The sequence below is a fragment of the Equus asinus genome, chromosome 7 (genome assembly GCF_041296235.1).
Source record: "Equus asinus isolate D_3611 breed Donkey chromosome 7, EquAss-T2T_v2, whole genome shotgun sequence".
Taxonomy (NCBI): Eukaryota; Metazoa; Chordata; class Mammalia; order Perissodactyla; family Equidae; genus Equus; species Equus asinus.
The window spans coordinates 14,463,889-14,486,383 of record NC_091796.1 but is presented as its reverse complement, the minus strand read 5'-3'; the positions used below and the strand labels follow the sequence as shown (position 1 = coordinate 14,486,383).

General features: G+C 41.4%; 1 protein-coding gene across 1 annotated transcript in view; it reads right to left on the bottom strand.

The window, feature by feature from the left end:
- Positions 1-22,495, bottom strand: part of KDSR (3-ketodihydrosphingosine reductase) — a 42,320-nt gene that overhangs the window by 3,513 nt on the left and 16,312 nt on the right. Inside the window, exons 6-9 of the mRNA XM_014843801.3 lie at positions 14,447-14,638; positions 8,513-8,596; positions 5,074-5,157; positions 2,058-2,159 (exon numbers count right to left, since the gene is read on the bottom strand). Coding sequence (XP_014699287.1) covers positions 2,058-2,159; positions 5,074-5,157; positions 8,513-8,596; positions 14,447-14,638 — 462 coding nt within the window. The remainder of the gene's footprint in view (positions 1-2,057; positions 2,160-5,073; positions 5,158-8,512; positions 8,597-14,446; positions 14,639-22,495) is intronic.

The window sequence follows — 22,495 nt, the reverse complement described above, 5'->3', positions numbered from 1 at the left end:
AAGAAAAAGCAATTATAATACAGCATAATAAAGTGCTAAAATGGGGCTAACAAGGCATTTAACCCAGTCTTGGAGTTTTCTGGAAATAGCAGTGTTTAAGATGAGACCTGAAGGAAGACTGGAAGTTGGTTGCACAAAGGAAAGCTGGGGATGGAGGGACACAGACAAAAGTTGCAGAAAGAGAAGGCGAGGCAGGGAAGAAAGTTGCATGGCTGGGAGGGTAAGCGGGGTCAGAAGTCAGAGGGCTGTGCCGCGCGATGGAATGGAAGCTTTATCCTGATGGTACTGGGGAGTCACTGAAGGTTGTTACCCAAGGTAGATTTGCAGCTTAGAAAAACCAGCATGGAAAATGTAATGGCACACTCAAACGTACCCGAGGCTTGGGGCAGGTGCTGCAAGACCACACGGATTGGAAGACCGTGTCCTGGTAATGGGAGCAGCTGCCACCCTGAGCAGCTCATTACTGCCAGAAGAGAATGCAGACCCTGTGCTGCCAGGCCTTCTGAACTTCCAAGACAAGTCCAAAATCTGGACTTTTTATGTAAAATTTAATTTTAAAACTATTTTATTTGACTAAGCACACTCATACCAGATGGGCCAAACAAAATATTTTCCAGGCCTGTGGGCCCCCAGTTGATGACCTCTGGCTCACAGAGCATGACACTCAGGCAAGGAGCTGATGGCAGCAACCTAGGCCCGAACTGTGGGAGCAGCAGCAAGGCCGGTGAAAGTGAGCGGCCCCAAGACTAGGGACCAGAGATGGATCTGATCCCTGATGTGAGGGGCAGAGGAGGGGAGTCAGGGATGACATCCCGGTTTCTGGCTGGCCTCTTGAGTGAACATGAACACCCACCACAGAGACAGAAGACAGAGTCGATGATGTGAAGTGGGGGCAGGATGCTGGGGAAACAGAAGTTTTATAGTGGACATGTTGAATTGGAGATGTAGAGTTATAGCCCAGGGAAAATGTCTAAAGAAATTTCCACAGAACTGGAGTTCTGGAAGTAGGTATGGGATGAAGTTTTAGATTTGGCATCAGTTGTATAGAAGTGGGAGAATGGACAAGATCGCCCACAGGGATCGTGCAGAATTCACCCGGTCATCCTGCTCATGCATTCTTAGTCCCTACTAGGTGCCAGGCATGGGCTGCAAGGGGTACAACGTACACACGAGAGTGTGGACCTGTCCTCAAAGAGGGCATCTAATCCAGTGTCTGCCTCTAAGAGAGAAGCACAAACTTGGGAGTATATTCTAAAGTGAGGAAAACTCACGCCTAAGCCATTTGGGTTTTTAGTCTGGACATGGTCTACTACGCAGAATTTTAGTCCTTTGTCATCAACTACCCATCAGTATAGGCAGCTTTCCCACCCTCTACCCTCCATCATCCATGGCTTTGTCCTTCAAGAGCAACCCCTCGACTATACCTCTCATATTACCTTGTGTTAGTGTCCCCTTTTGTATCAGTCTCTCCCAGAGACTGTAAGCCCCCTGAGGTCAGGGCGGAGGGCCTGATGTCTGAGTCTCCAGTAGCAAACATGGCAGCGAGCACACCAATGAGCAGTTAATTAACCTCTGTGCGTCCTGGACGAACTGTAATTCCCATAATGGCAGGGACTGTGTTGAATCCTTCCCTCGTATCTCCCTCAGCTTAGTTAACTGTGGACTGACTCTCCTGGAAAAGGTCCTCTAGTCGAATAGCTCAGTAATTTTAGGCAAGACCACCCCTAAACTACTCTAGAAAGAGAAGATTTTCATTTTTCAAACACTTCAGATCAGTGGTTCTCAGATGAGAACCCAACAGCAGAGACAGCGTTTTTCCTCTCTATCCACAGTGCCCAGCACAGAAGACTTCTACTCATCTAAGCTCCTCAAGTTGTATCTTTACCCTATTTCCTATTGACTTATCCCTCGGAGAGGAAGGAAAAAAGTTGACGCTGTCAATAAAAATTCTTCACATCCTCAGATAAAGCTACTAAGTCTTCCTGTAGCCTTTTCTCATTGAGGTTAAATGAGAGGCACTGTCTGTCTGTCCATCTGACGGCCTATGAATAGCTCACCTGCTGGAGCCCTTCAGTGATAGAAGTTACCGGAGCCATTCCACAGGTCAGGGACGAGAGCATGTACCCATCTGAGCCAATGGAACTGTTAAAATTCCCTTGCTAAAATAGAAGGAAGAGAAAAGAGAGAGGCAATGTAGTAACACGTAAAGGAATCAACTCAACACGTCAGAAACAATGAAGTGTGTCCGTTCACGTGAGTTGGGATAAGAGGTTGACAAAGCACATACCGCAGCTCATAAATGACCGTGGCCTTGACAGATGGGCTACACCGGCTAGACGGGTGGTTCTCAAAATGTGGCTCCATGGACCCTGGGGGTCCTGAGGCTCTTTCGGGGAGTCCATGAGGACAAAACAATTGTCATAATAATACTAACACATTAATTGCCTCTTACACCGAGTGACATTTGCACCGATGGGCAAAACTGCTGGCTCATTAGCATGAACCACAAGTGGTCGTCTCTCCTCTGCCATACACACTTGCAGTAATAAATACACAAAGAAAACAGAAATTTAAAAAAGTCTTTAAAACATTTAAAAATGTCAGTTTTGCTTTTAAAACACCCTTAATAAAGCAGTAAAATTAATCATTTTATTAAATCTCAGCTCTTAAGGGCATTCTTCTTATAAATAAAAATTTGTGTGTGTGTGTGATTTTTTTGTGATAAAAAGAGGAGAATGTACCCAGTGCTTCTTTCTGCCGTGCAAAAAGGGGGACGGCTGCCCGGAAGAAGGGCCCCCTGCCACTGTTTAATGCGTGACACTGCCGCTTTTTTCACAGAACACCATTTTTACGTGAAAGAACCAGGGACAGACAATCTACGGTCTTTCAGACTTGGGTATTTGGAAGACATTTTGTGGAAAATGAATAAAATGAGCCTGTCGTTTCAAGGAAAATTGGCAGCTTTTGGGGTCAATGTTAAAATCTGAGATTTTAAGGCAAAATTAAGATTTGTGAAAACTTGTATCTACTATCATGAGGCTGTCAGCTTCCCAAAATGTAAAGACTTTTACGATAAGATCAGCAGTGATAGAATGAATGTAATTTTTTTGATAACTCAGTGAACCCATATTTTCCAAATGACTAATGCATAATGTTACAAAATCATGAATGGGTACAAACATTCAAAGTGCAAAGACCAATGGATTTTAATGTAACAGAAAACAAAAAGTTCATTGATGTTATTTCCAATTCCACATTGCAACTAACCTTTCAAAAAGTACTATTCATTGACTTTGGGTTTCATATCAAAAAAGAATGTCCACCGTTCTCTGAAAATTGTATGAAATAGAATTTCATAGGAAATTTCTATGAAATATTCCTCCCTTTTCTAATACATATCTGTGTAAGGCCAGATGCTCTTCATATCCTTCATTCAAAACAACATATTACAACAGACTGAACGCAGAAGCACCTGGAGGAACCCAGCCATCTTCTACGAACACAGACAGCAGAGAGACTGCTGAGATGGAAAACAGCGCCACTCTTCTCACGCAAGTTCAGTTTTGAAAAATAATTTTCGTTGGAAAAACGCTACGTAAAAATGTAATGGGTTTATTATTGTTATTTTTAATGAATTAATAAGTATTTTTTAATTACACAGTTTCATTTTCTAACATGGCAAAATATCAATAAATATATAGTCAATGTAAAGAAAAGTTCTCTGGGGTTGTCATCAATTTAGAGTCTAAAGGGTCAAGAGAGGAACAAATTTGAAAACCACCAGAGTGGGGCCAACCCGGTGGCACACCGGCTAAGTTCGCACATTCCACTTTGGCGGCCTGGGGTTCGCCGGTTCAGATCCCAGGCATGGACATGGCACCACTTGGCAAGCCATGCTGTGGTAGGCGTCCCACGTATAAAGTAGAGGAAGATGGGCATGGATGTTAGCTCAGGGCCAGTCTTCCTCAGCAAAAAGAGGAGGATTGGCAGCAGATGTTAGCTCAGGGCTAATCTTCCTCAAAAAAAAAAAAGAAAAGAAAAGAAAAAAGAAAACCACCAGACTACATGAATCATGCCAAAATATGGACAGCTACTTCAGATGATTAAAAACACAGACCGCGTTTGCTTTGATTTGTTATAAGCAGGAAAAACAAAGTTGGCCCAATCACATGGTGGCATCTTTCTGTGCCTTTGAACACAATCAGGGTAAAGTTCTTCCCGTGTCTGTATATATTTGAACAGAGTTCGACATTTCTTGTATTCTGCTCAGTTCGGCCTCATGCAACCATCTGCATGTTCCTTCAAGGCTGCTGCACAGCATGCTGACACTTCTCATTCTGATGGTCCCCCAAATTTCCTAAATTCAATGTGGGCCTAAGGTCTACAGACATCCCTCATAAATGTGTATCTTTCTGCATGTGGGTTAATGAGAATGTTGTCAAAAAGCTTGTGGCACATATGTTGTTCTACAAAATAGCACACGGTTTCTAAAGATTCTATTTTTGACTCCAAATAAACTCCGCAGCCTGGAAGCACAGGAGGCTAGGCTGACGGATGATGGCCTAGTCTAGTTGCACTTTCTTATTAGTGAACATCTGGGAAAATGATACTGGGAAGCAGGGAAGAGAAAGAAAAAATTCCTTAATCAACGAGTCTGGCAATAAGGTACCAAAAATAATCTAAAACTGAAAATACTGTGGGAAAGAAGAGGCAAGATGCCACATACAGCAGACAGTGTCTACCGTTCACACATCATAGAGAAGTCTCATTTTCTTTTAAAGAACCGAAGTTCCCAGACATCCTTACTAATCAATCTGTTCCTAAGGTTAAGGTGCTAATTAGTTTCCAGGAGCCTACTAATTAACATGGAATCAATAAAGTGTCTAAGGGAAGAGAAGTAGAGTCCAATATTAGATATGATGAATCTAGCTGACGAAAAAATACAATCATTTATATTTTGAAATAAGCCCTGGGACAAATAAATATCTTTTCAGAAATAACTATAAGTACTACAACTATTAAATAATTATCAATACTACAACTATTAATAAAGAAAAGGAAGATTGCACTTACTATGGCATCTTTAACAATTTGTTTGGCCACTTGCTCTGGTTTGCAAACAGATGTGGTCTCTGAAATGAGCCGAGTCTCCAAAGGCTGAAGGTGGGAGAAATGGACATAGCAACATCATGACTGCCCATCAAACTGACAAATACTCCTTACAGACCCTCTCCTCCAATTTATAAATAATTCCAGTTTTCTACTTTTGGGCAGATTTCTACTTTTAGAATTAGACCCACCTGGATTCTATATCAGTTCTACCCAGATACTGTATAAAATTCAGCCCAGTAGCCAGAGCAAGACAAGGAGGCCCTCACTGCTCTCTGCAGGATACGTGTGGTCTGGGCTCCAGTGAGGACCAGCAAAGCTAGAATGAGAACACATCACTGGGACAAGACCAGAAACACCCCCTTTGCATTCTCACTGCTGGCCAGACACTTGACCGATGGCGTTTACACAAAGCCTAGACTGTGTGTTCTGAGCAAGTTTGCTCCTAGGACCAGCATCTCCATTCTCATCATACTCCCAGGCCAGCAGAGGACTTAATCCCCAACCCAGCCCCTGTTCAACAACGGCAGCTGTTTCTTAAGGATCTCCAGAGGAGGCAACAAGGAGACTGAAAGAGAAAACACCGAGTGGCCCCTGGCGTGGCTGTGTGCTTGTCACTGGGCTGGCGCATCAGAGCCCCAAATCTCAGCCTTGTGTTCTTCAAAGGTCATTAAAGGTCCATCTCAATTGTCACTTAGCTTAAAAGGCCTCTCCTGATTTCTTCACTGGCAGTAATTTCTCTCTTACCTTTCAATGTTTCTGCTTTAATATATCTATACCTACTTGCATATTTGCATTTTACCTCCTAAGTTTCTTGTGGGCAGGGTCTTTTTTCATTTATTTGTGAATCTTCTTTGTGGTGACGTGCACATACGTGCTCAAAAATTCTTTAAAAGGGAATTTCAATTAGAAGTTTGAAAACTAAAGTCTTAAACTGCGTGAAACTAAATTTTATTTATCACGTAGGCTTGAAAAAATTAAATAAAAACCAGAAGAGCATTTTCTTAAAATAGAAAAGCACATCACTTCATAAAAGTCAAGTATTTCTTGATGAACCTGAATTAAGAGAAAGGCCCTTTTAAAGGTGCTACCATTCATTCTCCCAGACCACCAGCCAACACAACCAGATGTGGTCAGACAGGCATTAGATTTAAAAGCACTATGGCGCCCTCTAAAGGGCTCAAAGACCAAGGTAGAATTTTATTTACCCAGAGAAGTCTGCCCAACACTTTAGGGGAGGAAAAACAACCCAACTTAACGTCAAAATCAAATCTTCACAGGGAAATCACCACCCTTTGTCAGCTCTGGCTTCAAACTAAAGGACTGCTTACCAAACGTTGCAAATCTGCTTAGCAGATCCGTGCTTATTCTAAGACAGGGCATTTGGCTTAAATTTACTTCTTTGAAATAGCAGTAATTTTAAGAGACAGAGCCAAAGAAAAATGAATAGGGAAAAAAGCTTCTAAATCATAAACATCTTTTTGCAAATATACTGGCTATGGAGCCTAAGTGCCAATTTTTATGCTGGGGGGATTCACACCTACCAAGCATTACCATGAAAGAGAAGAAACCCAATCAATGCCAGTTCAAGGGGCTACGTTCTGATTGATGCCTTTCTTCTCCACTTTATTCCTGTGCAGAGAGAGGGCCTACTATGCATCAAGGATAAGAGGAGGTTCTTTTGAACCAAGTGCAAAGCTTGCATTCAGCTCAGGATGACTGACAGTCACTGTACGTAATGTAGATATCCAGTAATGATAAGCACTATGGAGAAAAACAAAACCAGGGGAGAGGATGGTGATGTCCCAGGAGTGACATTTGAGATACAGAGGGGCCGGGACATCCTCTCCGAGGTGATGTCTGTACAGAGATGGAAAGAATCAAAGAAGGAAGCCATTCAAACATCCGGACAGAGAGGACAGTGAGAGCAAAGCCCACAGGTGGGAACAGGCCAGGCGAGCTCAAGGAACAGACAGGGCTCTGGAGTCACTGAGGGCAAAAAGGGGAGGAAGAGCTGTGGGCAGGTGGCTGAGGTCTAAGCAGTGTGGAACCTAATAAGCCTTAAGCCTTTGGGTTCTATTCAAGGCATGATGGGAGCCCCTAGAGCCACACTCCCCAATACATAAGCCAATACCAACACGCGCTATTTAATTCTAACTTCAAATTAGTTAAAATTAGATAAAACTCAAAATTCAGTGTATCAGTTGCACTAGCCACATTTCAGGTGTTCAACAACAACGTGTGACTACCATATTGGAGAGTGCAGACACAGAATATTTCCATCATTCTAGAACATTCTATTGGACTGTGCTGCACAAGAGGTTTTTGGTCTTTCGGGGTTGTTTTGTTTTTGTTTTTTGGCTTTTTTTGCACAAGAGGGGTTTGAACAGGTGGGTGACAAGACCTGACTAACGCTTTAAAAGAATCAACTAGCAACTCTACGAAGAACAGACCCAAGGGAGGTAAGAACAGAAGCAGGCAGACCAGTTCCAAGACTATTAGAGCAGTTCAGGCAAAATATCAGTAGCAATCACTACTAGGATGGTAGCGATTTTGCAGGTTAAAAAAAAAGGTCCAGTTCAGGATATATTCTAAGAGTGAAGCCAAAAGGATGTGCAGATCAACTGGACGAGTGGTTTGAGAAGACGAATCATGGCCGGCAGTTTGCAGCCTGAGCAGCCGGGTCAGTGGTGGGCACCAAGTAATGAGGTGAAAAATAATGAGGGGGAATAAGAGGGAATCAAAAGTCCTGTTTGCGAAATGTTCAGTCTGAGGTGCCCATTAGACTTCCACGTGGAGACAAAGGATTCGGCAACCAGGTCTTTAAGTTTAGGGGACAGACTATTATTTTTAAAAATATCATCTCGTTACTTAAAAATACAGGTCAGGGGCCGGTCCAGGGGCACAGTGGTTGTGTTCACGCGCTCTGCTTTGGCAGCCTGGTGTTCACAGGTTCGGATCCCGAGTCCAGACCTACATACCACTCATCAAGTCATGCTGTGACATCATCCCACATACAAAATAGAGGAAGACTGGCACAGCTGTGAGCTCAAGCAAAAACAGGAAGATTGGCAACAGATATTAGCTCAGGGCCAGTCTTTCTCACACACACACAAAAGTACAGGCTGTACCCTCCATCATAAAGAAAACATCTTATTAACTAAATAAGGTTTTGAAGATTATTAGCAAAAATCGTGGCCTTTGAAAATACGGCTGCATTCTCCAAAATTCCAAATGAAAGTTCCAGAAAGTTCAGAGGCCTCTAGCTAGCACATAAATTGAAAGGTGCTCAATTTTCTGATGGATGAAAACACCTGTGAGCTGAAGGGTGGAAAGACAGAGAATCAGAAAAGGGGTTTGCAACGTTAAATTCTCGACATGGGACTCAGAGAGGAGTACTTACCTTTGTTTTGTTTTCTTCGGCAAACCCAGGGGTGTCTGTGTCTGGCGGGTAGGCAACTGTGACGTAGACGTTATACGGCTTCACCTGCATTTTAGAAACAACAGTTGCCCCTTCAGTAAACAACATGCAATTCCGCATCCTCTCTCACCAGCCCACACTGGCTGCCAGACAAACGTCGTAAACACCGTCCTGATTTTCTCAAAAGGTGCCAACACCAACATGGAGATTCTGCAAGAGGAGAACTACCAAGAACTGAGTCAGGAAACTCAGTTCCTGCATGCAGATCATTTAGAAACAAAGCCAAAAAGCTCACCCCAACCTCTCCTCCAGAAAACAGCTGGCCCTAAGGTATGGAGAGCTACCTCCTGGGCTTCTCCCACTCCCCTGACCAGGCAGAGGCCCTGGGGCTGCCCACGAGGAAAGCTTCAGTGCTAAAAGGAGTCTACTTGTTCTCCCCGCCCATAGACACTACTCAGGCACTACGTTCAAGGCAACGGGATAGCTCTGCTCGTCCACCAGTGGACCGCAAATCTGTTCTCCTTCACGGTTACTGCTGAAACTCTTGTACGTTGATTTCACCCACAAAACATGTTGAGATCCTTCAAATCGCTTCCCCTATGTACCTTCTTGTGCCACCTCAGACCCAGGTCTGGAACTGTCCAACCCCTGAGAAGTTTGCTTGCTCAGGAACTCTGTGCAACCAGCCCCTGCCCGTTAGGGAGTCCCTTCCTCCTCCACAGAACCAGCCAAGAGGATTCTGGGGTGGAACCCCCAAGTCAGAGCAGCCAAGCACCTCCCCTGCACAACCTCAATCCTTACTTATAGACAGAAACTCTTTCCCAGCTTCTCTCTACGGCTCCCTCACCCTATCTGGAACTCCAGCGGGCTCTTCTGATGTGTAAAAACTGGTTCTTCGGCTTGTTTACCTCACCTCCAGGCCTCCACACTTAACTTCTCCACTCATAAACACACCCCCAACAATTCCAGAAGATTCCCTTGCTAGTCAGCCAGGACACACCCTTCCCAAAGAGCCTGCCCTGAAGCAGCCCTGCTCCACACTCGTCTTGCTCTGACTCTCAGTGACTCTAACAGTTGTGGTTCACACCATCAAAACCTCTTTGCCATGACCTTTGTTGGCTCTTGGCTCACTGTTTAGCCCCATGAAAACACCTAGGGGAGCTGGAAGTGGACAGGCAGCCGGTGCTAACACAGGCCACTGTGTCTCTTAAGGAGGCTGAAAAGCAACAATACTACTTCCTCATGCAACAGCCTCTGACAGTCTCCCAGCGTCCCTTCTTATCCTGCTGCCCTTTTCCTCCCTGGTTCCCTCTGTGAAGCACAGTTCTGAAGGCTGTGGGAGGAGCTGTAAGGGTCGGGAGAAGCATGCGGGCAGAGGATGCTGCTCCACCAGCCTGGAGAGTGCAACAGCAAAGGGCAACGTCTCTGTTGGTTCGGTTCCAGTGCGTGAGAGAGCTCATTCACTCAGCACCGACAGGGCGTGCAGCTTCAAGGCCCAGCTATGCTCGGAAATAGCTCTGGATTTGAGCCAGGCAGTGAGGTCGATGAGCAAGCAATTTCTCTTCCACTTGTTTTTGAGATAGTGACTTTAAAAGCTGTCTCCCACGGCCTAGCCCTCTGTTGTGCACAGACAGGAGAAAAACATCACCCAAAAAGCCAGTCGGTGGTAATTAGACAGCCCATCAAAAGCCTGAAGCTGACTGCTCAGACGTGCTTGCTTCTGTGCTGCTCCTCTGGCCCTCTCCCCCGCAGTAAGGAAGGACTGTGGTATGTAAGTTAATGTAAGTCAGTATTTCAAAGGAGTGTTCCTCAAACTCAAGGTTGTGGATGAGCTTCCAAATGGTTAAAACAGCTTCAGAACAGCTTTCTCCTGGGGTGGAAGCACAGACTGTTGGGAGAAACCAGTCCAATCCTGTTCTGGGTGCTGGTATCCTCTCTACAATCATGGAGCCAAATGATTCTCTCAACCTGTGCTTGTATACCTCCAGTGGTTAGAAACCTAACCATTTTATTTATTCATCCAACGAATACTTAGTGAATTACTACCATGTGCCAGTATTGTTCTAAGAATGAAGCATATAGATGTGAACAAAACAGAATCCCTGCCCTCATGGAGCTTACAGCCTCCTGAAACTCTTGGTCAAAGGATTTGCTAAAATCTAAATACACTAAACTATAACTATGCCTTCCTTCAATCCCATAACCCCAGCAGAAATTAAATGAAGTTATTTTGGCCTCACTTGTTCTTGCTAAGACAGTGCTGATGCCCAGAGATCACCACTTTTTCTAGGGATTTATAAGCCAGGACTTCACTGACTGATTCCCCTGCTTCCCTAACCACGGTCTGCTTCTCTTCGTCCCTGTTGATTGACCACTCTCTGTCCTCCGGCTCTGCCCCACCCCCATCCTATTTTCATTTTCTCCCTTCTGCCTGGACTCAGTCTCAATCAGAAAGACAACCACTTGATCAAGAACTGATTTACAGTCATGTGTCGCTTAACAACCAGGATACACTCTGAGAAATGCGTTGTTAGCTGATTTCATCATTGTACAAACTTCATGGACTGTACTTAAGGGGAACAAAATATGCCACCCCAAAATGTATCTCTTTAACATAAAGATTATCTTAGGCTGATTAAAGACACAAAAGACTCAGAAAGTTTTCTTTTACCTGCCCCTTAAGTGCCTAAAAGAACTCAGATAAAAAAACCTGTCTCAGGAAGCAAGCTATCACCTTAGGATAAGATGAACTATGTGGGAGGGAGAAACTAGAAAACCCTGTTCGTTGGCTCCCCTCTGTGTTCTTCTGTTTCTGTGTGTCCAAACACTTGTTTTCCAAACTTTTGCTCCTTGTCACCTACCTGTGAATTACCTGCCTTCCCTTTGAAGTCCCTAACTCTCCCCACCCCCAATATTTTCTTTTGTCTTCAGCTGAGGATGGTATTTAAGGTGGTGGCTTTGGCCATTTTGGAGAGTAACCTGGTCTTCCTGGGTTTCTCCCACGTATACATGTTACTAAACTTTTGCTTGTTTTTTCTCCTGTTAATCTGTCTCATGTCAATTTAATTTTTAGACCAGCCAGAAGAACTTAGAAGAGTAGAAGAAAATTTCTTCCTCCCCTACAGTATTTACACAAACCTACTATACACCTAGGCTCTATGGTACTATCTTATGGCACCACTGTCATGTACTCGGGCTGTTGTCGTCTGAAATGTCATTATGCATTGCATGACTGTATTATCAAAATAATTCCACCTAAAATGTGTTGTTCCTAATTCTATCCAAACAAAGATGCGGGGGCTGGAGAGAGGATCAGAGTTGTTGAGATGAAGCTCCAGAATTTCAGATTCAGCTTACTTTTAGACCATGGTGGGAAAAGACAGAGTTAGAGGGTGGAGCGTGATCAGGACAAGAGAAGTAGAAAGGGAGACACCTAGCTCTCTTTTACTTGGTCTCTGTTACCACATCTTTGGCTGTAACCGACCTCAGAAGTCTGCTTGCCAAAAAGATTTACTTTTAAAATCTTTAAATGATGTATTTGTGCCTAAAGGACTGAGTAAAAAAAAAAAAAAAAGGAAAAAAAATGCAACAAAGCATTCTTTCAAAATTATTCACTGTACATAAAACGCCTCTAGGGTCCTACTTTAGTTTGGGGATGAAGGGGGGTGGACAGGAAGACCTAAGAGTTAATTAGATCAAAAAGGATTATCAAAAGCGCTTAGAGCCTGAGCAATTCTATAAGGTCTGTTGCATTCACAGAAAACACAACCACCTTGGCAAAACAGACTGAATTAATTATCCAGTTTCAAAAACACACCACAAGTTTGTAGTGAAATGATTGTTTTGATGCAAGTTCTACTAAGAACAAACTAGATTTTGATTATTGAATTTATTTCCTCCAAAACCTATTTTTCATGGTAGATGTTCACTTTATTTTTTGTTTACATGAGGACATTTTCAATGAAGTCCAAATGTGGACAGAAGTCACGCAGACTGGCAAGTCCAGGCCAGCTTCTCGCAGTGTGAGAATCACACTTGTCACAAGGATGCTTCAGGGACTCTGTCTGTACCAGCAAGTCATGTTCTTTTCCTTCTTCTTTATTAACATCTCTGTTCTACCTGAAGTGAAACCAGGCCACCCAGTGTGTACACTTTGCCCTAAATTAGTGAATCCTGAAGTAGCTCTGAAAGATGAGACTTAGCAAAAAAAACAACCCTAATGAGCAGATTTTTCATTACATAAAAACACCCCTTCACCTACTAAGGCCAAAGCGAAGAGCTGAGGCAACTAGCCGGGCAAATCAGGCAGCTTCTGACCAGAATTACAGATGCACCTTGTGCTGCAGAAGAGAGGCCGACAGGGAGCCAAAAGGCCTGGGCTTGGTTACAATTTCTGTCCCAAAGTAATAACGTGGCTTTGAGGAACTCAGTGAACTTACTGAACATTCAGTTTTCTTATCTACAAAATGGCATAACAACATCTGCCTCACATATTTCAAAAAACTGTTATAAAAATAAAATGGTTATTCACAAAGGGATTTTCCAAAGTAAAAATTGCAAAAGAAATACCGATATTCTGGTTTGAAATTTCACAGCTGTATGTGCCCTACTAGCTAAATATATTATAACGACCTATTATTGATTAAGAGTATGAAGCAAGTTGATGAAAATGAAATTTGCGGCTGGTTCCTTCGGGTTGAGAATGGCACAGTCTATCAGTCCCTAAGTGGCCCGTCGGGATTGTGTCACTAACCAGGTAACTCACCTGTACTGCAATGCTCGACCAAGATCTAGGCAGCATGGCACTGTCACACACCATGGAGGGCTCTTCTGGGGATTTTCTAAAGCAGGGGTCAGCAAACTATGGCCTGCAGCACAAATCTGGCCCTCCACTTGTTTTTACAAATAAAGTTTTATTGGAACACAACCATACCCATTCCTTTATGTATCGCACATGGCTGCCTTCCTGCTATTACAGGAGACTTGAGGAGTTACGACAGACACCATCTAGTCCTCAAAGGATAAAATATTTACTATCTGGCCCTTTACAGAAAAAATTCTGCCAATCTCTGATGTAAATAATTAAATAGGATCCCCAAATCACACTTTTACTATAAGCAGGTTGGCCACAATGAATTCTCTTCTAGGTTTTTAACATCATGATGTAGCGTTGTATTTCAGTATATATTACAACAGAAAGAATTTTACCTTGCCTTTTTCAGTATGTGATTTTGGGTAGATATGTGTGATGCTAAGCATCCCCATGTGACAACAATGCAGAAGTCTACTTCACAAGGCTGAGGAGTAAGGTTGTCACATCAGGACAAGCACGTATTGTGATGCTCATCCTAACCACACCCTTCTTCCACAAAATGTTCTATTAACTGTGAAAATAAAAAGCATTCACTTTCATCAATACTTCAAGATATTAAAAAATATGTATTAGGAGAGCCAATTTTTTTAGTCAAACCCTCTCAGCGCACAGATAAGGAAACTGAAACCAAGTTAAACGATTTGGCTAAAAACTGAGAGCTAGACAGTCGCTATTTAAGTTTTTCCCTCAAACACATGCTAATTTTATTATTCAGTCATAAAGGCCAGATTTTTTTGTTAAACAAATATCTCTACAAAATAAAATATCTGGTTAACCTTACACATACTCACACAGCATTAGACCAACAATACTATGAAGATAGTAGTAGTACTTTGTGTGTTAAATTAAGCAAGCAAAAACCTCACAACCATTTTGCCTCTAAAGGTAAACTGCAAATTTCAGGGGTTGAGTCAATTCTCTTTCACTGACGTCAGATCTCTAAATCTAATTTAATACCAGAACACACGTAAAGAAGCTATAACCTAAAGAGGAACATGCACTGCTGAACTGAGAGGAAGAAATAAAAACAATACAGCATTCACCTCCATCTGCAAAGCTTCAGCCAGTCCCCTGATGGCGAACTTGGACGAAGAGTAGGCCGTGAAACCGAACAACCCCAGCTGGCCCGCCTGGGAGGACACAAAGACAATCCTGCCCACGCGGCGCTCCTTCATGGTGGAGATCACCGCTCGGCTGGGGTACACGCTGCCCAGGTAGTTGACGCTCATGAGTCTCTGCAGGGAACAAAGAGGCCACGAGGGGTGAGCAAGGTCAAAGCCCCAAAGCTATGCTCCACGGGAATCCTGTCTGCTCCCCAGACCTGAGTTCTTCAATGGAGCCCCAGTGACTAGGAGTCACTGGATCTGTTGAATGAATGAATGATTCAATGATCTTGAAAATGAGCCACGATGCTCAGGATCTACCCTTTGAAGCCTGTTTCAATCTAGTCTCGCATTCTCACAATGACAGCAGTTGCGTCTTTGCTGAAAACTTGTCAAAGTTAGTTTTTCCCTTATAAAAAGTACACTTCATATTGTGGGTAATACTTTCTGAGAGGCAGCGTTAGGAAAGAGTTTCCAAATATTTCCAGTCCTTTTGGTCTCAGCTACAGACAGATTTACACGGAGACTAGGGCAGTGGTTAACAGCATGGATGGTGGTTTGAAGCCTTGTCTCTACCATTTACTACCTATTTGATGATGAACAAGAAAGTCAGACGCTCTGCCCATTCCCTCAGAGAAAACAGGGCTAATATTGTACTGTCTCATCCGGCTGCTGCAGGCACTGGGGAGGGCACACAGATAAGTGCCAGGGCAGCCCCAACCCACAGTAAGGACTCAATAAATGTTATGACTTATTACATTATGACGGGTAAGAGCTTACAAAGGTACCAGGAGTATATTTTCCCCTCATCCTGGGAACTCAAAAACCTTACATTTTAACTTGAAAATCTAAGAAAACTTGCATTAAAATATTTCTATATTAAAAGTCTTACAAAAATATTAGCTCTATTACCATGTAAAACCAAACACTTCACTGGGGAACTCTGAGTCAGTCATGAAATGGTAACTCAATAGAATGTTCCATAACTTTTAGAAATGAAGACCAGAAACATCAGAAGCTACAGGGGGAAATAGTTATGCTACAAATTTAAAAAAAGCAGAGAGCAAACTATATTCGCACTGTGACTGTAACTATTTCAAATGTTAAATAAAAGTACACGTGCACAAAAACAAAGGAAATAGAGAAAATTGTGACTGTGTTATGATTCCATTTTTCCCCAAAATGCCTTTTAACATCATTATATTATTTTGATGATAAAAATGCTCTAAAAAAAGTATTTGAAAAAAGATGTCATACTGAACCCATATGTTTACCTCAGCTTCCTTCAGAGACCCCACTGAATCTCAGCAAAGAGATTTCCTCTGGCAACAATCCACAAGGACAAAGAAAATAGGAAAGAAAATAACAGCAAAAACATTTTGGAAGTTGAAGAACAGAATGATGAGTGATAACTAACATAGCTGAAAGCTGAATGCTAAGCAAGGAGCAGAGAGGCTAAAAAGCAGAATCGCACCACAGAACCCCCCAAAAACTCAAGCAGCACCAAGCACTGCCGGGGGCAGGAGGGTGGGAATAGGGCTGAAAGAGAGGAGTATTGACCAAGAGTCTATTTAAAAACAGTCAGACAAATCCACAATTATAATCAGAGATTACAGTCCCCTTCTTTCAATAGTTGATAGAACAAGTGGACACAAAATCAGTAAGGATAAAGAAGACTTGAACAATGTTATCAGCCAACTGGACCTAATCAACACTGAAAAAATACTCCACTCCAAAGAGAAGAATGAACCTTCTTCTCAAGTGCACATAGAACAGCGACAAGACAGACCATAAACTGGGCCACAAAACAAGTCTCAATAAATTTAAAAGGATTCGAGTCACATAAAGTATGTTGGCTGACAACAATGGAATTAAATTGGAAATCAATGAGAGAAAGATTTCTGGAAAGTCCCCCAAATATTTGGAAACTAGATAATACACTATCTATTCTAAATAACCCAAGGGTCAAAGCAGACATGAAAAGGGAAATGATAAGATATTTTTAACTGAATGAATGTAAAAACACAACATATCAAAATTAGTGGAATGCTGTTAAAGCAGTACTAAGGTGGAAATCTGTAGCACTAACATCTGTATTAGAAAAGGAAAAAGGCCTCAAATTGATGACCTTAGCTTTGACCCAAACAAACTATAAAAAGAAGAGCAAAATACCAGAAAAGTAAGCAGAAGAAAGGAAACAATAAAAATAAGAGAAGAAATAAATGAAATAGAAAACAGAAAAACAATAGAAAAATCATAAAACCAAAAGCTGGTTATTGAGAAGATCAATAAAACTGATAAGCTTCTAGTTATACTGATCAGGAAAGAAAGAGGATGCAAATTATCAATATCAAGAACAAGCGAGGTGACATCACTACAGACTCTATGAATATTAAAATGAGAAAAAGGGAATATGATGAATAACTTTGTGCCAATAAATTCAATGACTGAGATAAAATAGAGAAATTCCTTGCAAGACACAAGCTACCAAAGGTCACTCAAAAAGAAACAGATGAGAAGATATGGATGTAGCCCTACATCTATTACAGAAATTAAATTAAGGTTAGGAACAAAGAAAATCTCATGCTTCACTAGTGAATTCTACAAAAGATGGAAGAATAATACCAACTCTACACAAATTCTTCCAGAAAACTGAAGAGGGAATACTCCCCTACTCATGCTATGAAGCCAGCATTACCCTTAGATGAAAACCAGAAAATAACATTAAAAGAAAAGAAAATGACAACTAATATGCCTCAAGAACACAGAGAGGATAACAGATCATAACCAAGTAGAGTTAATCCCAGGAATGCAAGGTTGGTTTAACGTTTGGAAATCAAGCAATATAATTCACATATTAACGAAATAAAAAAGAACTCTATGATCATCCCAGTAGACGCAGAAAAAGCATCTGACAAAATTCACATTCATTCCTTATAAAAACTCTCGACAAACTGGGAATAGCAGGGAACTTTCTCAACTTGATAAAGGGCATCTACCAAAAAGACAAAAAAGCAAAACTACAGCTAACATCACACTTTATGGTAAAAGACTGAATGCTTTCTCCTGAAGATCAGGAACAAGAAAAGAATGTCCGCTCTCACTCGTTCTATTCAACACTGTCCTGGAAGTTCCAGTCAGCAAAATAAGGGAATCCAGATGGGAATGAAAGAAGTAAAACTGTTGCAGATGACATGATCTTGGCTGTAGAAAATCCACTGAGGACTAGAATTAATAATTGAGTTTAGCCACATTGCAAGATCAATACACACAAATCAATTGTACTTCTCTGTATTATCAGTGAACACTCAGAAATTGAAATGAAAAAATACCATTACACTAGCATCAAAAACATGAAATACTGGAGTGAGGTCAGCATCACGGCAGAGTGAACTTGCCTGGGACTCTCTCCCCTCCAACAACCAACCAAAAGGGACATCTATACTCCAACAGAGGACATCCTAACACAACACAAAAATGTTGGAGAGACACATAGCCACATGACGGAGGGCAGGGAGGCTGGAGCCCCCCCCCAACCCAGGAGCTGGAACGTGGTAAGAGAGAACTTCACACTCTCCCAGAAAGACTGTGATCCGCAACTGCAGAAGGATCCATGAGGGAAGGAATGGGGGAGGAGACGTGTGTTCATGAAAACATTAAGGACCACCAAGGACCCTTGCAGCCTAGAGGTAATCCCTCTAATGGAGGGAAAGCTTTCCTGGGGGTGACCTCATCAAGCCAACACCCCAGGAGACCAGAGAGTGACAGTGAGAAAGCCCGGAGAGCACGCAGGAGAAAGCGCCCCTCCCCTCCCCCGCCTCATGCTGCTCCAGCACCTGGGATCTGGGCTGAAGGCGGAGGGCTCAGACTATGCGGCTCTCGAACACCACCCAGTGGTTACAGGTGGTAACTGCAACCAAATAATAGAATGCAAAAAACCTGACCCACCTCCTCTAACAACGTGAGACACTAGATCAAATCTCCAGACCAGAGAGAAAACAACAAGTGCCCAGAATTCAGTCTAACCACAAACTCACAACACAAGATGGAATAAGATATGAGAAAAACAACTTAGGAGGGGAGGAGAAAAGGGACTGAATTGGTTTAGACTAAGGAAGTAAGACGCCATCAGAAAATGAACTATCTTATACACAAGATTCTGAATACAAACCTCATGATAACCACTACACAAAAAAGCAGAACAGAGACACAAAGAATAAATAAGGAGAAAATAGAGAAACATATCATAAAAACTACATAATTCAAGGGGTAGACCAAAACACACAAGACGAGAAACAAAGGAAATGCAGGAAAACCAGAAAATGAGTGATATAATGACAGCATTAAGCTCTCACACATCAATAATCACCATAAATGTAAATGGATTGAATTCTCCAATAAAAAGACACAGAATGGCGAGATGGATTACAGAATAAGACCCAATAATATGCTGCCTCCAGGAAACACATCTCAGCTCCAATGTCAAACACAGGCTCAGAGTGAAGGGGTGGAAGACAATACTCCCAGCTAATGGCAAACAAAAGAAAGCAGGTGTTGCAATACTTATATAAGACAAACTAGATTTCAAGATAAGACAGGTAAAAAGAGACAAAGAGGGGCAGTGTATAATGCTCAAAGGGACATTGCATCAAGAAGAAATAACACTTATAAACATCTATGCACCCAACACAGGAGCACCAAAGTTCATAAAGCAACTATTAACAAACCTAAAAGAAGATATCAATAATAACACAATAATAGTAGGGGAACTCAACACTCCACTCACATCAATGGAGAGATCATCCAGACAGAAAATCAACAAGGAAATCTTGGAATTAAATGAAAAGCTAGACCAGTTGGACTCAATAGACATATATAGAACACTCCATCCAAAAACAGCAGAATACACATTCTTCTCAAGTGCACATGGAACATTCTCAAGGATAGACCATATGTTGGGAAACAAGGCAAGCCTCTATAAATTGAAGAAAATAGAAATAATAACAATCATCTTTTCCAATCATAATGCTATAAAGCTAGAAATTAATTACAAGTAAAAAGCTCAGAAAGGGACAAAGATGTGGAAACTAAACAACATGCTATTGAACAAGCAATGTATCATTAAAGAAATTAAAGGAGAAATCAAAAAATATCTGGAGACAAATGAAAATGATAACATACCATATCGACTCATATGGGATGCAGCAAAAGCCATATTAAGAGGGAAATTCATCACAATACAGGCACAGCTTAACAAACAAGAAAAATCCCAAATAAGCAATCTCAAATTACACCTTACTGAATTAGAAAAAGAATAAACAAAGCCCAAAGTCAGCAGAAGGAGAGAAATAATAAAAATCAGAGCAGAAATAAATGCTATTGAAACAAAAAAAGGCAGTAGAAAGGACCAATGAAACAAAGAACTGGTTCTTTGAGAAGATAAATAAAATTGACAAACTCCTAGCCAGACTTACAAAGAAAAGAAGAGAGAAAGCTCAGATAATCAAAATTAGAAATGAAAGAGGAGAAATAGTAACAGACACCACAGAAATAAACAGATTATAAGAGAATAGTACAAAAAACTACATGAAAACAAAATGAATAATCTAGAGGAAATGGATAAATTCTTAGACTCTTACAACCTCCCAAAGCTGAATCAAGAAGAAACAGACAATCTGAACAGACATATCACAAGGAAAGAGATTGAAACAGGAATCAAAAGCATCCCAAAGAATAAAAGCCTAGGACCAGATGGCTTCCCTGGGGAATTCTACCAAACTTTCAGAGAGGATTTAATACCTATCCTTCTCAAGCTATTCCAAAAAATTAGGGAAGATGGAACACTTCCTAACACATTCTACAAGGCCAACATCACTCTGATACCAAAGCCTGACGAAAACAACACAAAAAAGGAAAACTATAGGCCAATATCGCTGAGGAACACAGATGCAAAAATCCTCAACAAAATTTTGGCAACCCGAATTCAGCAATACATCAAAAGGATCATACATCATGATCAGGTGGGATTCATACCAGGGACACAGGGATGGTTCAACATCCGCAAATCAATCAACGTGATTCACCACATTAACAAATTGAGGAATAAAAACCACATGATCATCTCAATAGATTCACAGAAAGCATTTGACAAGATCCAACAGCATTTATGATAAAAACTCTTAACAACATGGGGATAGAAGGAAACTACCTCAACATAATAAAGGCCATATACGACAAACCCATAGCGAACATCATACTCAATGGACAAAAACTGAACACCATCCCCCTGAGAACAGGAACAAGACAAGGATGCCCTCTATCACTACTCCTATTCAACATGGTACTGGAGGTTTTGGCCAGAGCAATTAGGCAAGAGAAAGGAATAAAAGGAATCCAAATAGGGAGTAAAGAAGTGAAATTCTTGCTGTTTGCAGATGACATGATCTTATATAGAGAAAACCCCAAAGAAGCCATCAGAAAACTAATAGAAATAATTAACAACTACAGTAAAGTTGCAGGGTACAAAATCAACTTACAAAAATCAGTTGCTTTTCTATACTCCAATAATGAAATTACAGAAAGAGAACTCAAGAATACAATTCCATTTATAATCGCAACTAAAAGAATAAAGTACCTAGGAACAAATTTAACTAAGGAGGTGAAGGATTTATACAATGAAAACTATACGACATTCCTAAAGAAATTGATAATGACATAAAGAGATGGAACGAGATTCCACGCACATGGATTGGAAGAATAAACACAGTTAAAATGTCCACACTACCCAAAGCAATCTACAGATTCAGTGTAATCCCAATCAGAATCCCAATGACATTCTTCATGGAAATAGAACAAAGAATCCCAAAAGTCACTTGGGGCAACCAAAGACCCTGAATTGCTAAGGCAATCCTGAGAAAAAAGAACAAAGCTGGAGGTATCACAGTCCCTGACTTTAGAATGTACTACAAAGCCATAGTGATCAAAATGGCATGGTACTGGTACAGAAACAGGCACACAGATCAATGGGACAGAACTGAAAGCCTAGAAATAAAGCCACACATCTACAGACAGAGGTGTAGGCAAAGGTGCCAAGAACACACAACGGAGAAAAGATAGTCTCTTCAATAAATAGTGTTGGGAAAACTGGACAGCCACACACAAAAGAATGATGGTAGATCATTATCTCACGCCATAGACAAAAATAAACTCAAAATGGATCAAAGACTTGAAGATAAGTCCTGAAAGCATAAAACTCCTTGAAGGTAATACAGGTAGTACACTCTGTGACATCAAACTAAAAAGAATCCTTTCAAATTTACCATGTCTTCTTAAACAAGGGAAACAAAAGAAAAAATAAACACGTGGGACTGCATCAGACTAAAGAGCCTCTGCAAGGCAAAAGAAACTAGAATCAAAACAAAGAGACAACCCACCAATTTGGAGAAAATACTTGCAAATCATATAGCTGACAAGGGGTTAATCTCCATAATAAATAAGGAACTCACACAACTGAACAACAAAAAAACAAACAACTCAATCAAAATATGGGCAGAGGATATGAACATTTCTCCAAAGAAGATATACAGATGGCCAATAAACACATGAAAAGATGCTCATCATCACTGATCATCAGGGAAATGCAAATCAAAACTACACTGAGATATCACCTTACACCTGTTAAAATGGCTATAATCACTAAGACAAGAAATAACAAATGCTGGAGAGGATGTGGAGAAAAGGGAACCCTCATACACTGCTGGTGGGAATGCAAACTGGTGCAGCCACTATGGAAAACAGTATGGAGATTCCTCAAAAAACTAAAAATAGAACTATCATATGACCCAGTTATCCCACTACTGGGTATCTGCCCAAACAACTTGAAATCAACAATCCAAAGTAACATATGTACCCCTATGTTCATAGCAGCACTATTCACAATAGCCAAGACATGGAAACAATGCAAGTGCCCACCGACTGATGACTGGATAA